Raw genomic sequence first — 18,004 nt, 5'->3', positions numbered from 1 at the left:
CACAATCTCATAGGATTTGGTTTTCATTATACTTTGACTTGAACTAACTGCTTTTAGATTTGTGAATTAGGTGGTACCCAGCTTCTGGAGCAAAATAGGAAAAATATTGTGCCAATGTACTATTACCAACCATAGATCTTTGGTGACCATTCTGTTACATCATCAGTCTTGTAACCCGGCACCCAACATAACCCCAATTTCAGTACCATGTTACTATTTTAGTTTTTCTCTTCCAAAAGAGAATAAGAGCATCAGAGTGCACACAGAGTGACTATGTGAAACAACCCAGGAGCAAATACGGTAAACAGAGGTTTGTATTTAAATAGTAGTTTTATCTACAAAGAATATATGCATACCCATACTTTAGTCAGACCTCAAACAAACAGCAATCAGCAATTACAGCACGGAAACATACATGGAGAGAGAGATATGCTCCAACAGGGCCTCTTCTTATTACAGGCTCTTAAAGTGATATCAGTCCAAAAACCTTGCTGACTCATTCTCAGTATTACTTCATTGTAGCAGCTGGTCAGCTCTTAAATCATTACCCTGACATCTTAGTTGTCCTTACTTCTACTTATCCTAAACACATTCTGAAGACAAATGAAGATATTGGATATGAGTTAACATTGTTCTACCGTACATTATACTATGGAAGATGGAAGTTCTAGTGTTAATGTTTAGCAAAGAGTTGGATTTCATAAACAGGATGGATGGATGGATGGATGGATGGATGGAAATATGCGCGGGTGATAGAGGGAGTCTCACGTAGCTCCCATGTGACACCTCTCCTGCGCAGACTGCACTGGCTTCCTGTTGCCTTTCGGGTGCATTTCAAGGTTTTGGTTACCACCTTTAAAGCGCTCCATGGCTTGGGACCTGGGTACTTACGGGACCGCCTGCTGTTACCTCATGCCTCCCACCGACCCGTACGCTCCCATAGAGAGGGCCTTCTCAGGGTGCCGTCCGCTGATGTCGGCTGGCGGCCCCCAGGGGAAGATCCTTCTCTGTGGGGGCCCCTACTCTTTGGAACGAACTTCCCCCTGGTTTACGACAAATACCTGACCTTCGGACTTTTCGCCGCGAACTGAAAACATATTTGTTTGTTCGTGCGGGGCTTTCTTAATTGTTTAGTTTATAATTTTAAATTTTTAGTTTTAACTGGGGTTTTTAGATGTTAATTATTTTAATTTCGGCCACACTGTGTAATAAGTTTTTTAATTTTTTTTAATTGTATATTGTCTCTTTTTATCTTGGCTGTACACCGCCCTGAGTCCTTCGGGAGAAGGGCAGTTTATAAATCTAATAAAATAAATAAATAATAAAATAAATATACAGATAGGCCAACTAGACTTATACAGTTTTAAACTATAAACAATAGTTTGCAAAACACAGTAGTTGGATTTACAAAACACACTAACCAAAAATCAAATGCACCATACTTTGACTTCTATAGATTGATGAACTTTTTCTTTTTCTCTCTTGAAATAACATCAGCTTATCATTTTTAGTCTTTTATTTACAAACAGCTGCCATCAAATGGTTGCCTTGAAATAAAAAACTTCTTTTTTTTTTTGGCCAGGGGTCAATGGTTTCATCAAAGCAATATTTCTACTATAATAAAACAATCCTCAATTTTTTATTTTGAATACATTTATAATCTAATTGCGTCGAAATTAAACATGAAAGGAGGAGATTATGGGCACAACTCACCTTTCCAACCTGCCGGACATCTGCACTTGTAGCTGTCTATTCCACCAGTACAAGAACCAATACCACAAGGGTTTGATGCGCAATGATTATGGCTGTTTTGGCAACGGTCCCCTTCAAATTCACTGAGACACATACACAGATATTCCCCAACACCAGGAGGGAAGTTAATGTTGGTGATGCAAGTACCACCATTCAAACAGCCGCAAGGTTTTACTGAAATCTACAAAAGGCAACAGTGTATTGTATTTAAGCATGCATTTTATTACTTTACATACAATAAGGCTACTTACTGAAGTTCTTATGTAATGATGTATGTAAAAATGATTTGTGGCTCAAAATGTAACACTAACAATACTAACATTTATTCCCTGAAAGATACCAGAGGAAATTCCCAATATTCATAGATGATAATGAGAAACAAAACACAGGCACGTGCTAAATGCATAGCTGCTACTTGAAAATGAAAAGTGTCCATTCATCTTTTTCCTTTCTAATATCTAATAGAACTTTTAACAATCTTCTAATGTTACACGGTTCTACATCCCCCTCCCTTCTATCATTGGCTATTAAGAGTCAATAACCATGAAGCATCATGATATAAAGATATCACTGAACATCACAAAGGAAAAAGGACCAAATCTGCATTTTCCATTCTTAAAAGCAACTGGTTACTTAGCATAATGTATAGATTGGTCTTGACTGCTCAATGAATCTAACTCCTAGGGGCTTTGTTGCTAATACCTCCAGGTTCTGCATAAATTTTATATCTAGTGATCTGAGTTAACATTTATTTTATACAATTCCCTTAGCAATTATCCATGTGAGCCGGCCTCTTTTAGCTGTAAGTTTCTTCCTCTTGTGCATTTGCATTATTACCGAACGCTACTGCAAAATTAATAGAACAGTTTGCTGTAAAGGCAAAATAGGAAAGCATGGCCAAGAAACCAAGGTTGCAGAGTAATGGTATAAGGGGCGGGGAGAGAAATCCTATAAAAATATTGTTGCAAATGAATTATAATTTTCCCTGTATGGCTAAAACCAGGTCCTTTATGTCATGCTGTTTTTTTCTTCAAAGATCCACATGCACACAGCAAGTTTTCAAGCAGATTAATGAACTATTAACCAGCTTGGCAAAAAAAGTGGTCTTTCAGACAGCAATCAATGCGGACCCCTTTCTGATTCATTGAATATATGGGATTCACTTTCTCCAGGATATTTATTAGATTAATTCATCATTACTGTCATGAATGATAATGTTCACTCACTTGAAAACAGCTGAAGTCTTAGCTTTATAAAGACAATAACACATTATTAACTATTATTGGAGTACCCAAGAGCCTACAAACTAGTTTTTGAAGGATTGTAAGATCTCCTTCCTACCTGCACTGAATAGCTGCTTTGTGCATTGCATTCGTCAGATACCGTGAATTCAAAACTCTTCTCTTCTCCAGAATGGACCTGCCAGATGAGAAGGCCAGCAGGAGAGAGGGAGGCTTCTGGAGGGCCAGCTTCTAGAGTAAAAAGCAGGGCTGAACTCTCAGGATCTACTGCTTGCAGCTGATAAACAAAAGTTTCCCCTGCAAACGTTAGAAGCTGATTGGATGGGGCCAGAAACACAGGTGGCAGGTTGTCTAAATTAAACATAAAAAACAGCCAAAATCAGAGGGGTGTTACTCTAGGGAATACTGTTTCATTTAAGAAAAACTGTAAACATTTTATTGCAAATGACAAGCAATTTAACAGTTCCAGCTAGTAATTTGGAGGAATACCATCTATACTTAAGGGGTTAAACACATCTGATAAAGTGAGCTTTTCTTCAAAAAAGCTGTATTCCCTTTCCCGCCCCCCTTCTCTCTCCCTTTTCTAATCAAGAAAACCTTTAAAAAATCAGAGTTGAAATGAGCCCCTCAAGTGATTATCTAATATGATGCAGAGAGTGAAAATGCATCAACAGGTTTTTCTGGTGGGGAAAAACCTCTCCTCTTATTTTCATATTACAGAAAGTGATTAACATCTGAATCTGAGCAAGGTGGCTGTGGTGAATGTTAAACTGTAATTCAAAATACAATAGAAGGCCAGTTCTACAGTCAGAATCCTACAAGAACCTCAGTGAGTTTAAATCTACTGTAAATTTTATGTTGTGCTTTTCTGCTGGAAATGCAAGGTGTGAATAATTTTTTAAAAAGAAAAATCAAAATAGTCTGTCCTGAAAATAAATCAACAGTTTGCTGAGTTGGGGGAAAAAACCTTCTACTTATAATTAATTGATGAATTAATTATAGGGACATGGTGGCTCAGTTGCTAAAGTTCAGAATAAATTCAGAGTCTTGGAATATAAAATAGGAATTTTTCAAGACTTTCTCATTTATAGCTAGTTTTATAAGGTAGACTCTGCTTGAATACTTTGAAACAGATTTTCCCACATTTCTCACTCCTCCTCACCCTCAGGCTAATTTGCTCTTTATGAGATAGGCTGTCTGCTGACTTGCCTGCTTTCCTTTCCCAGTCTCTTCATAGACTCTTAGAAGACTACATCTCTCTTGGCCTATCAAAAATGATCTCCCAACACTCTTCAGAATGATTGTGGGAGGCTTGGAAAGAAACAGGAGAATAGATATAAACAGTATAGAAAAGGTTAATCTACTGGCAATGCAGCCAAGGTGGCAAGACATCTGAGAAGCAGCATTCTGAATCATTCAAAGTGGTTGTCATATTTAATTCACTATAAATGAGGCTTGGACATTCCTCATGTAGTTTCAAAATTCTGTATTAATCACTAGACTAGCTTTAAACTTCAAGGAAGCAAGAACCGCACGGAACTAAGACTGCATTAAACACTCTACATTTTAATGAACTCTGTGTAATTCTTGCTTCCTGTATCAGCAAGGCATAGACTGATGGATTAAGTACACTCACCAATCTCAAGAGGTTTCCATTTGCAATCTGGCAGTGCAACTCAGTGGGTCTCCAGCTCTCTAATCATTTCCTCTTACTATCTATCACAAACCAATTAGGGGCTTCCATGTTACAAGCCTCCTAATTTTCTACACAGGCAATCCTCACTTAGCATCCAAAATTGGGACTTGGCCCTTAAGCAAAGCAGTTGCTAAGTGAAGCCATAACTGTACTTATTATCTCCAACTTTCATTTGCTTTATAAACCTGCAAAGGTTTATATCACTATTGTAAGTAAGCAGTCAATAATAACCACCAGCTGCATCTACTCCAACATAATGGCTTTTCACACTTTTACCTGATCAATCCAAACAACCAAAAGAGAAAAGAGGAGAAAGGAATCCAAGAACAGGCTCAAAGTTGCTAGGTAGGCTGTGATGTTTATGGCTATCTGCCTCCATTCCCAGTATATAACAGCTAAAGTACCCCAGTGTTAAAGACCTTGGCTTTTCTACCTCCAGCCCAGGGGTTGGCTGCTGGAGGTTCGCAGGGGTTCGGGAGAACCTGTAGCTAAGATTCTGTGCAGTTTGGAGAACCCACAAATCCCACTCCTGGCTGGTCCCACCCACCCCACCCCGCCTTTCCCAGGAGTCCCCACACAGCCTGTTTTGGATGCAGGTAAGTGCAGGCCCTGCGCGGAGGCTTGGGGAGGGCAAAAAACAGGCCTACTGGAAGTACGGGACAGGCCTCCAGATGGCCTCTGGAGCCTCGGGAGACCATTTTCACATACCCAGAGGCTCAGGGAAAGACTCTGGAGCCAGGGGAAGGCAAAAATGTTTCCCCCACCATGGTGCAGGAGGCTGAGTAGGCGACACCTACCATGGCTACACTCCCCCCCCCACAACCGGGCAGAGAACCTTTTGCTAAAATTTTTGAAGCCAACTCTGACCCAGCCCCAGGAGATCGAGGAAGAATGCTGCTAAACTGTGGTTTAGTAGAAATAGCCCTGTTTGTCACTAATACCCAACACTTTTTGAGAAGAGGTCTGAAGCCTGGAATGCATTTTGCCTCTCTGGCCAAAGACTGATTACCAGAATAGAGTCTCATAATAGTCATATTAGAAAATGGAAACCTCTATATAATGACAAAGGTCTAAACTGCTTGGCTTTGCAGAAATCAGTATGGCTTCTTTAAAAAAAATTTTTTTTTAGCCTGGATAAATATTTAGAAATATATACGATCTACTTCTTCAAGCCAGGAATACACTCAATCACCTAAATGCATTTTTGTATCATAAATAACACCTGATTTTATAAGGCCCAAAGGACTTACTTTCATTGATAGACCAAGTAAATTTGGAGATTGATGGCTCACAAAAAAGACAAGAGCTGGTGAGACTGGGATCACCCTTTGCATAGCACAAGCCATCTATTTTGCATGTATTTTCCTGCCAGGAAGAAAAACAAAAATGACCTGTTAGTCACTTGAAATAGTATATCATGTTTATTTCTAGCAATCCTGGGACAATAGTCAATTCAATCCATTCCTAAGGGAGAAATCTAAATGAATCTTCATTTTCTCCTTGAATGTTAAGCTGGTGAATGATATATATATGAAAGGTAAATCAGTCCCTGGCTTAACTACATGCCTATTGTCCATTCCCGGTTTTCCCTACCCAGGAATTGATTGGCTCCTGGGTTCCCAGTGTTTTGATTGATTGATTGATTGATTGATTGATTGATCCTGCTTTTACTATTTTTACAAATAACTCAAGGCAGTGAACATGTCAGGTAAATATCTTCAAAATGCCTGTACATGGCCTTTTTTGGTTTTATGTCTTTATCATGGCCAGTACAAATGGACCCCATCCAATAAGTCAGAGATAGGTGGTGGTGGTGGGGGGTCTATGTGATTTCTAGGGGCATCTTTATTTTTTATCCTCCAAATTAAGTGGTTAAAAGAAAAGAAGTTGAAGTTTTCATAAAAAATTATACAAAGTTCTCATGATTTTCATCAATTTTTCTTTAAATAAAATTAAAAAGGATCATTATTTGGCTATAACATAGTACTTAATTATATATTAATCACAAAATGTAGTATTAATCAAGTAATTTCTCTAAATGGGTGGGGTGGGGGTTGAAACATAAAAGCCATAGTATTGATATCTTTCTCTATTCAAAGTCCTTGATAAAGGAAGAAAAAAATCTTGTAAGTTTTGACAGCATTCAGGCACCTATTTATTTGCTTGCAAGGCATTCTATATCACCCATCCCAAATGACTTCAAGCAGTTTATAGCGGTAGAAAATAATTACTTCTGCTAGGATAAAAAACATGGTTGTGGAGAATGACTTAAGTGTCTCCAAATATATTGGATTGCAACTCCCATCATCCCTAGGTAGCCTGGGGTAATAGGAGTTCTGATCTAACACAAGGTGGGGGGAATCCAGCCTGCAGAGACTCATTTAAACAAAGCAGAGAGGACTGTAATTCTTCAGTAGCCTGAGATCTTAAGTTTAACAATTGTTATGGACAGTATGTTAGTTCAAACAATATGACATGCTTCTAATAGAGCAATGTTCCTTTTGATTCTTTACAGCTGTCTTCCTAAGTTGTTACTACTTTCAGGGGTGTCAAACTGGCAGCCTGTGTCTCACGCAGGCCACGCCCACTCCAGCTCTGTCATCATGACAGCAATGTGATGCCGCCAGTTTGTTACCCGTGTCTTAAAGGATCATTACTTGCTCCAAGGTTCTTTATTTTTAATTAATCCAAGAGACTTTCCAATACACACACACACAGACAGACACATGTTTCCCCAAAAACACGTCTTCTTTTCTTTTGGGTCCCAAAATAGGCACTAGGCTTACTTTCAGGGGGTATCTTATTTTTCCCCCCCATGTACATGAGGCCCACTTCTTCTATTTGCTCATGATGGGGCAGGAGGCTGGCTGTGCAGGCTCTTAAGTAGGGCTTATTTTGGGGGTGGGACTTATATTAGGCAATACATAAAAACCATGCTAGATCTTATTTTCAGGATAGGTCTTATTTTCAGGGAAACAGGGTACATACATACATTTTTATGCCGCCCATCTCCCCTATAAGCTGACTGGCTGGCTTCCATGACCACTGAATAGCAATATTATGAGGTACAAAAAGCAGCCACAGACAATACATGTAGGAAATTATCTAAATCTGTGTTCCCAATGTAGTGAGTAAGGCTGCCAAATCAGTCCCTGATTTAACCTACATAATACTTTTTGGGTACCTGCCAGATCCTGCCTCACCTGATCTGGCCATTTAAATGTTAAAAAGGGAGTAGTTGAAAAGATTTCAGCATCATCTTTTTTTCTTTTCATGAATGTATCTGGCCTCAAAATGGACCCCATGCATTTTTGATTGGTATGGCATTTATGATCATTTCATAAATTAGTCCAACAGCAAACTGTAGGTTGACTAAACTTCCGATTGGACTACAGTAGCTAAAACACTGAACTTAGAAAGTCTAAAGAAAGACATGTATTGTTAACACCACATTCTACACTTGGTTTCAAATTAAACTATGGTAGACTTTTTAATAAAGAAAAGTCAGTATAGGACAGTTCTGAGAGAACCAAATCTAGCCAAACTTGCATGTACAGTATACTCGAAGGCAATAGCTATAGAAAAAATACATGTACATATACAGCTGTATATCAGTAAACAAATCTGGTTCCCTGAGATTTGTCTAGTCACATCATTCACTTTAGGAAGCTGGAGGATTAAGAAGAAGATGGATGTTCACTGCTACACCTCTAAGTGCTTTGAAATTACCTTTAATTTGCAAAGCCCATTTTGATGGAATTTGCAATCCTGGCAGAGTCCATCATACAAGGTCAGAACTTTTGAATTGCTATACTGGAATCCATCATTAGAAATCTAAAAAAAATATACAAAAATATATCATTTTGTGTGATCCAGTTCCACACAGACATTGTCTGTACATTCTAAATACACCCCTGAACTAAATGTCTCCCAAGAAGATAAATTAAACCACTTGTGAGTTACTTTCCAGCAAGCTAATAAATCACTGGATGCTGCACACTGAAAAGCCATTCGTTTATTACCAAAATATCTTTTTGCTCAGATCAAATCTGGGCTTTCTGATAATTGTGTGCTTTGTTAAATCTGTTCCTGTAAATTTTTTTTACTCAAATAGACACAATTTTGAACAATAAATCCTGCTCCAAACTGACTGCAGTTCATAAAACATTTACTCAAGAGAAATTTTATGGATGTCAACAGCATTTCATCGAGATTGCTTCAAAGCAAGACACTCCTGTTGGGTAGATTGTGTCCTCTATTCCGCCCAAGATAAATTTCTGTTCCTGAGATACTAATTCATTCATAAAATGTCACATCTTGAACAAACATTCTGTAAAAGAAGCTTCTCTTACATGTATTTCCTATAGATAGAAGAAGAATACATTTAACTGAAGACAGAGTGGTAGATACAAGAAAAAAATGTTCACTCTGTATTTGGCACAGGACTCAAACCATAATCAATCAATTATATAAGTTAATTTTCTAAGTTGTATTTGTTCCAAAATATTTAACCATATGCATTGAGAATTCTTTGTTAGGCATGAAAGATCAGGTCCACAAGTGATTGTTCAATTAAATTGATTTATTGCTCCTCATGTCTGTGCACAGGAATATTCTCAACTAACAGTTTGCATCTGCTAGGAATTAGATTAACTCACTTGTGACTACTTTGAGATTCAAGGCTGAGCCCTCTTTTAAGTCCATCCCCACACTTCTGCCTCTTTTCCCCTTACATTTTTTCCCCACTATCTCATCTCATGTCATCATTTGCTATTTTGTTCAAATAATGTAATGATGGTAGCCATGGTGGCGCAGTGGTTAGAATGCAACACTGCAGGGCTAACTCACTGCTCACTCCAGGAGTTCAATTCTGAGCAGCTCAAGGTTGACTCAGCCTTCCATCCTTCCGAGGTCGATAAAATGAGGACCCAGATTGTTGGGGGCAATATACTAATTCTGTAAACCACTTAGAGAGGGCTGTAAAGCACTGTGAAGCGGTATATAAGTCTAAGTGCTATTGCTAGTAATGATATTACTATTATAATATATATAATCGATATATGTTCCAATATCTCAGGGGTTGCCACAAAGAAGAGGGAGTCAAGCTATTCTCTGAAGCACCTGAGAGCAGGACAAGAAGCAATGGGTGGAAACTAATCAAGGAGAGAAGCAACTTAGAACTAAGGAGAAATTTCCTGACAGTTAGAACAATCGGTAAGTGGAACAACTTGCCTGCAGAGGTTGTGAATGCTCCAACACTGGGCATTTTAAAGAAAATGTTGGATAGCCATTTGTCTGAAATGGTGTAGGGTTTCCTGTCTGGGCAGGGGTTGGACTAGAAGACCTCCAAGGTCCCTTCCAACTGTGTTATTATTTTATATGTTATAAGCAATTAACCTTATTAGGTAGGTTTTACTTGTTTGCCTCTTGTGAAAACAGATGGGGATACCAAATTCAGATTTCGAGATGAAAGGTAGAATTGCATTTTAAACTGCATAACATATTTTACATTCAAAGGCAATATATTTCATATTCTATCACTACATCTATTGTAAAATAGATACAGAGGATTACGTTTGCGCTTGTAGTATAGAATGTTGTTCTGAATGTACACAACAGCTTTCCAAAAGGAGATATGTCAGTATTTTTAAATTTCAAATATACTTTTGCCACTCTGTGAATTTCATGTAGCCTGAATGTTTTAATAACTATGGAAGATAGTGTATTTTACTTAATTTGCATTTTATTTTTCTCTGAAAAATAATTATCACAGACCTGTTTATTAGAAGTCTAAATACTGAATAGTAAATATGAAGTTTCATTTAGTTTGTGCTCAATTTAAAAACTCGTGATACTTATAAATTGACATTCTACACAAAGAAAAATGTGCACAATACAAATGTTATATCTAAAGATTGAGAAAGCTATTAAATGTACTTTTTATTTCATTGTTTGAAAAGGGTGCTGAAATGGAGCTGCTGTTACTACTTTCCATCATTGAAGTATGTTTTGAATATGTGTTTTTAACTTTCTCCACATTTCAAACTATTGAAAGAGGATATGCACTGCATTGTTTTAAAAAAAACCTGTTCTGCTTAAAATGTTGTCCTAAATTTCATATCTATATTTAAAATATATATCACACTATTTGTGTTATATTTTTCTTGGACACTTGGAAAATTAGAGTAATATATTGAGCTCTGAATTCAGAATAATAACAGTGGTGGTGCAGTGATTAGAGTGCAGTACTGCAGGCTACTTCTGCTGCCTGCTGGCTGCCTGCAATTGGGCAGTTCAAATCTCACTAGGCTCAAGGCTGACTCAGCCTTCCATCCTATCGAGGTTGGTAAAATAAAGATCCAGATTGTTGGGGGCAATATGCTGACTCTGAAAACCACTTAGAGAGAGCTGTAAAGCACTGTGAAATGGGATATAAGTCTAAGTGCTATTGCTATTGCTATTAACTTGAATGTAGAAACCAACATTTATTCTAAGATCCAAAGTAAAAGAGAGAATAAGTGGAAAAATAAGCAGTTATTTCACTAAGTGGGACTATAAGTTAACTATTAAAGTACAAGTAGATTAACTTCTATAACTGGAATTGACAACTCCATCACTAAGTGATACAATTGTTAAATGATACATCATGTGACTGTGCTGTGCTGTGTGCTGTGACTTACACCATTAGTTCCACTATGGTCATTGAGCATGATATAACATGACTGTGACTGGTAACTTATTGCTGATGTTTCCACTGACACTGTTTGTCATAAGCCAACTGTGAACCTTGTATATTGTGATCACATGACCATGGAACACTGCAACCATCATAATTTCATACAGGTAACTGTATACAGTGACTGAATTGTGTTTATATAATCATCAGGATACCATGGCTGTTGCAAGTTTATGGACTGGTTACAAAGCTACTTTTGTCAGCACCATTATAAATTGAGAGGTTGCTAAACTGGGCACTAATTAAGCAAGGACTATCTACAAATGGTTTGCATTTGATAAACCAAGCCTTTTCCATCTGACAAAAATGGGAGGAGACCAAGTGCCTTTGCAAGTAGAAAAAGAACTTTTTTTTCACAGGACACATAGACATCTATGAATAACCACCCAATTTATTTTCTAACTATCATTTCTGCTCAGCCAGTGAATAGCTCAAACTTTTTATTTGCTTTCGTTTGAATTAAATCTGCCAGAAATAGCCGTATGACTTTCTGTTTCTCTGCTATATGTAGTTTGTGCTATACGACAAACACAACCAATAAAACAGATGTGATATGACCTTTCCATGGGAGTCACAGAGTGTGGATTATTGTCATTAGCTCACTCATTTTTCTAGATCTTACAGTGACCTACTAATTGGATCATGAACTTGCCTTTGCTGAATATGTGTTGCATGAAGCAAATGTTTCCCCTAAGTTTTCTAGAATTTATTTGTGTTAAGTCACAAACATTCCTCCAAAATTATCCTGGTTTTGATACATTTTGCTAGGATGATTTGGTCTATGATGAAAGAGTCAAACGTTGGGCAATTCTGTTCATGTCAATAAACATCTCGCCCCTACTGCAGGAAGTAATGTAAGTTTCTCTCTTTTGACTTTAGCAGAAGACTGATGAGCAGTAGGAGGAGAGTCAATTGCTTTAATAATTACAAATGTTTTGTGTAATCCTTTTAATTGTGCTATTATATAACACAGTTAACCATGATGTATTTTAGTCTTAGATTTATCTATAGTGTCATACTGTGACCAGTTTGTATGTGCAATGAAATCGGTTGTTTCTAAATAAAACTTTAGAGTGTTCTGCATTGTCTCAGTCTACCCCAGGTAATTGTTGCCAGACAAGATAAGTTGCACTTCAGTAGCATATTGTCACAAAAATAGGCTTACGATATGAAAAATGTCTGTTTGCTTCAGCCTCTCACCACATAATTTCCTTTCCTTTCTCCTGATCAATAGGCTAAGAGGCAAGATGTTTAATTAGAGCTGGCAGAAGGTAGAAGGATTAAAACTCCCAGCAAGTCCATCTAGTTCTACAATTGCAAGTCAATTTATTAGTGTAAAATACATTCATTGTGCATTGCATTGCATTTATTTTCATGTGCACAATGAGAACACAATGGGGTTATATGTGGAATTAGACCCTATATTCTGCCCTTGATAAGAGCCAGTCTCTAATACAGAAGTCAAGGTGCAAGGTAACGTATAAAAGTGCTGAACGTATTGCAAATATCTAACATGGCGAATAGATTGTAATCCCAAGCAAATCAAACTTTGGAATGAAATGAATTCAACTGTTCTGCAGGCAAAAGCAGACTGATCGTTCTTAATGCAATTTTTTCCTCAATGTCTTTCTTTAACCAACACCCTCAAGACTATTATTTTCTCGTGCAGCTCAAATGATCAAACCAATGAACATAAATAATGGGTAGAATACCAGCAGCCACTTTGCAATAAGATATTCAAATAACATTCATTTCTTTTCTTTGCTGCTCTTTTTTGTGTTTTTAATTTTGTTTTATTTTATAACAATGTTGGTCTATTATCCCAAAATGGATTGGAATAGCTTTTAAAGCTAACAGCCTACAATAATAAATACACATCTTAACTGTTTTTATTTGTTGATAGGTAATATACACTCTTTTGTGTATGTGTCTGTGTATAAATGTTTATCTATTTCCTTTCCTATAATTCAAGATAATATGCTTAACCTTTCACTAATATTCTCATATATCCTCCTAACAAGATGGGAGTAGATGAGACTAAGAAACAAGCGGTAGACCTGCATTTTTGCAGGAGAAACAAATGGGAAAGTTGCTCAAAAGGATGGAACTTGCTTTAAAAAGTGCTATTGTAATTAGCTATTGTAATTATTGTAATGCTCTCTACATGGGGCTCCCCTTGAGGTGCACTCAGAGGCTTCAGTTAGTCCAGAATGCAGCTGCGCGGGTGATAGAGGGAGCTCCACGTAGCTCCCATGTAACACCACTCCTGCGCAGACTGCACTGGCTGCCTGTGGTCTTTCGGATGCACTTTAAGGTTTTGGTTACTACCTTTAAAGCGCTCTATGGCTTAGGGCCTGGGTACTTACGGGACCGCCTACTGTTACCTCATGCCTCCCACCGAACCATATGTTCACACAGAGAGGGACTTCTCAGGGTGCCGTCCGCCAAACAATGTCGGCTGGCAGCCCCCAGGGGAAGATCCTTCTCTGTGGGGGCTCCTACCCTCTGGAACGAACTTCCCCCTGGTTTACGCCAAATACCTGACCTTCGGACCTTTCGCCGCGAATTGAAAACACATCTATTTATTCGCGCGGGGCTGGCTTAAATTTTATTGGGTTTTTATTGGGTTTTTAAATTTTTATTATGAATTTTAATGGGTTTTTTAGTTTAATATGTTTTAAAATTTTAGGCCAATGGTGTAATAAGTTTTTTAATTCGGGTTTTAATTGTATATTGTATTGTTTGTTTTATTTTGGCTGTACACCGCCCTGAGTCCTTCGGGAGAAGGGCGGTATAAAAATCGAATAAATAATAATAATAATAATAATATTGCAAATGCGGGGGAGAATAGTATACAAAACTGAGTGAAGCTTTTAAAATGATACAAAACAAAGAAGGTGAAAACAGAGAAAGCTGATCAAGGAAAACACTGACAAGTAGCCTAGAACTGCAGAAAGGGCACTAGGAAAGCTAAAGATCAAGGTAAATTAAAATTACAATATATGAGAAAATCATATACATGCAAAGGGTGGTTATCTAACATGTTAATTGCTCAGCGAAATTGTCAGAAGAAGTAAGAACAAAAAGCTGCTAAATTATTATTATTTTGTCTAAATAATTTCCAGTGAGACTGTTGTTTGCCAGACATTTGTGAAAAGCAGAATGAAAGAACTGAATTTGAGACTGATAGACACACGGTCATGGGATTTATATTTTAAATAGGATCAAATGTTTATGTCCAGGTGAATTGCATCCAAATGTATAGAAAGAAATTGCTGAAGGTCTAGTGAACTTTTACATATTACTTTTGAAAAATATGGGAGAATTGCAGAAATGCTAGGTGAAAGAAGACAAACACTGTCTTTTTTTTCCAAAGGGAAATTGGGACAATGCACAGAATCATCAATAAGTCTGATATTAAAAAATGTGAAATGTGAGAACCTTCATGAAGACATTATCTAGATCAGGGGTCTCTAACCTTGGCAACTTTAAGCCTGGAGGACTTCAAATTCAAGAATTCTGGGAGTTGAAGTCCACCAGGCTTAAAGTTGCCAATGTTGGAGACCCCTGATCTAGATGCTCCTTGAAAGAATGTCATGATTACCAGAGATCAGCAAGGATTTGTCAAGAATCAGGTTTTTTAATTTAAACATGATATGTATTGATTCAGTAAAACAGCTGGAAAAAATACCCCATGACATTCTCATCAGCAAACTAGTTCAATGCATGGTGGATGGCATGACACCTACATAGATACATTCATGGTTCAAAAATTGTTGAAGGTCAACGGATTTTCAACAAACTAAAGTGAGACATCTGGTAGATAGGTCAGTCTTGGGTCCTGTACTCATCAACTTATTAACAGAGGTGGAAAGTTATAAATGAAGGCAGAAATAGGGTACAGTAAGGATTTTCACAATGTTGGAGCTAAAATAAATAAGGAATGCTGAGTAGATATTGCTTTAGATAACAATACATATTGATACAACACAACCACACAGCTTTGGAACCTATTTAACAGTCTTGTAATTGTCTGAATGTTGATGCTAAAATGAAATACTAACAAAAATAGAAATACAAAAATACTTCAGTCTGTATACTTTGTAATTACTCTGTGAAACTTTCTATCTCATTCTAGTTCTTAAAGCATTTCATTCTTCTTTCCCTGAGAGAAAATTGAAATGCAGCTTTGAAATATACGTCTATAATTACATCTAAAGCTATTTTATTTTTATCTAAACACATAATGAGTCTCTTTGAGTTCAGTGGCACTTTTCTGAATGGACATATTTAGATTACCTCTTATTTAGATAAATTTTATTTAGACGAGTTTTACAAGACTCAATATTGCAACTAATAAGACGCAAACAAATGTAGCCCTTCTGAAGACACTCTACCTTTAAACATTGTCTTGCCACTTGACAGTCATTTTTTGTGACCCAATTATGTGGGTGTTCATGTAGGTACAAGTTTATTATCAGCAAAGTTCAATATATCACAATCACATATACATGTATCTATGTATGCAAGCCCCCATATGGTCAACCTAAATCTATACCAGAAATCATTAGCTTTTCCAGGTATTATCACATGATTTTCTATGAGGTCAGGGAATTAAAAAATGTAATTCTAAAATGAACTCCTGTTAAAGAAATGCTTTGATCATCAAATTACGAATCACACCTGAGATTATTGTGGGTAGCATGGTGCCTGTGAGTCAGTGGTGGGTTTCTACCGATTCGCCCCAATTCGGACGAACCGGTAGTGGTGGCAGTGGGAGACTCCACCCACCTGCCCAGATATCATCATGGACGCTCTGCACATGCGCAGAAGTGCCACGTGCGCTCACTGTTCTGAACTGGTAATGAAGGTAAGTGGAACACACTACTGCTGTCAGTGTCATGTGGACAACCCCTGATTGACTTGATTCAGTCACTGAATCATGGCAGGAGTTCCCAGTAAGTCCTATGGACACCGAGGACTACTGTCTTGTATTCAGTTTGGAGCGTGGGAGAATTCCCAGATACACAACAGAAGCTTAAACAATTCAGCAATTGTGGCCCCAATCAAGATTTCAACCTGTGACCCTAGAAATAAAATGCAGTTGATCAGCAATTGATTCATCTATTATACCAACTGAGAATGATTACTAATAATACTAACTGTATTCGGCACCATAAGAATACAATTAATGCAATGCTATAATTTCTGGTATTCCTTTGTCTCTTTACTTAATATTAGTCAATACTAATTTTTTCTTGGTTTCTGCCTTTCTTGTATGGGGATTAGCAGGAAAGGCTAACTTCAATGTCATTTTATTCTTATAAAAAAAATTAAAAAATTATTTACTAGTACCACAAGCAATTCCTACTTTCACTTGCCATCTTGCATATGGTTCAATATCAATCTTGAACTGAAGATTTTCTGTTCCTGTGAAGTTCAGAAGAGGGATTGAGCATTCAACCACTGTCAGATTCAAAAATGTTGCTTTTGTGATTTTGTGTTCTCTGGCTATCCATTCACCATTGTGATACTACGGGAAACAGAGCAATAAGATGTGAATTAGTTATTGCAGATCTATCTATCTATTTATCTATCTAAATATAAATATTTCAAATGATCCCTGTGTTTTTTGAGATAGATTGTAATTAAGGGTAAAGCTGTAAGAAAAAATGTGTTCAACAGTGAACACATAGTATAAATTATTAAAGTAAATAATGGATTCTAACGTGATATAATCTGAATAAAATAAATATAATGGAATATGATGATGTGATTCAACAGATTGTGTTACATTTGGATATTGTACTTTGCTTCACTTTCATATGGAATGAAAGAGCTACTTCATGGATGTCCATTAAAAATCCTGATATTAAACTTTTTACAAGAGACTATATGTAAAAATAATTTTAAATCCTGTAGAATAATGTTTGAAGGTATGTTTGAACTAGAGACTAGGACACATTTTTATTAAAGTATCAATAGGCTTATGGACAGTGCTGGAGCAGTCCCTTCTAGATTTCTGCGGAATAAAGTATACATATAATTCATTATAGAAAGATATTTGATTGGGTTATCATTATACAGAGCCAGTTTGCTATAATGGCTAGAAAGTGAGACACCGTGAATTCTACTTTTATCTTAGGCACAAAACCAGCTTGGGCCAGTCACTCTTTCTGTGCTCTAGGAAAGAGACAACAGCAAACCTCTTCTGAAATCTTGGCAAGAAAACTATAGGGACTAGTTCAGGCAGTCATTGGGTGTCAACAATGACTTGATAGGCATACACACACACTGCACATTATATTAGTCAGGTCAGTGAAGCAATTATGGTGTAATTATGAAGTAATGGGATAGGACTACACAGACAATTAAGGTTTTGAAAGAACAAAGAAGCACTATAGCAATAGCACTTAGACTTATATACCACTTTACAGTGCTTTACAGCTCTCTCTAAGTGGTTTACAGAGTCAGCCTATTGCCCCCAATAATTTGGGTTCTCATTTACCCACCTCGGAAGGATGGAAGGCTGAGTCAACCTTGAGTCTGGTGAGATTTGAACTGCCAAATTGCAGGCAG

At 37.2% G+C, this 18,004-nt stretch overlaps 1 protein-coding gene across 1 annotated transcript in view; it reads right to left on the bottom strand.

Moving 5' to 3' along the window:
• The window catches only part of LOC131203457 (von Willebrand factor D and EGF domain-containing protein-like), a 181,398-nt gene that overhangs the window by 15,681 nt on the left and 147,713 nt on the right, over nt 1-18,004 (bottom strand). Inside the window, exons 14-18 of the mRNA XM_058193736.1 lie at nt 16,797-16,958; nt 8,419-8,523; nt 5,940-6,054; nt 3,094-3,344; nt 1,714-1,933 (exon numbers count right to left, since the gene is read on the bottom strand). Of these exons, the coding sequence (XP_058049719.1) occupies nt 1,714-1,933; nt 3,094-3,344; nt 5,940-6,054; nt 8,419-8,523; nt 16,797-16,958 (853 nt within the window). The remainder of the gene's footprint in view (nt 1-1,713; nt 1,934-3,093; nt 3,345-5,939; nt 6,055-8,418; nt 8,524-16,796; nt 16,959-18,004) is intronic.

The sequence above is a fragment of the Ahaetulla prasina genome, chromosome 1, assembly GCF_028640845.1.
Source record: "Ahaetulla prasina isolate Xishuangbanna chromosome 1, ASM2864084v1, whole genome shotgun sequence".
NCBI lineage: Eukaryota > Metazoa > Chordata > Lepidosauria > Squamata > Colubridae > Ahaetulla > Ahaetulla prasina.
Note: the sequence above shows the minus strand (reverse complement) of the source record. Positions and strands in the feature narration are given on the sequence as shown.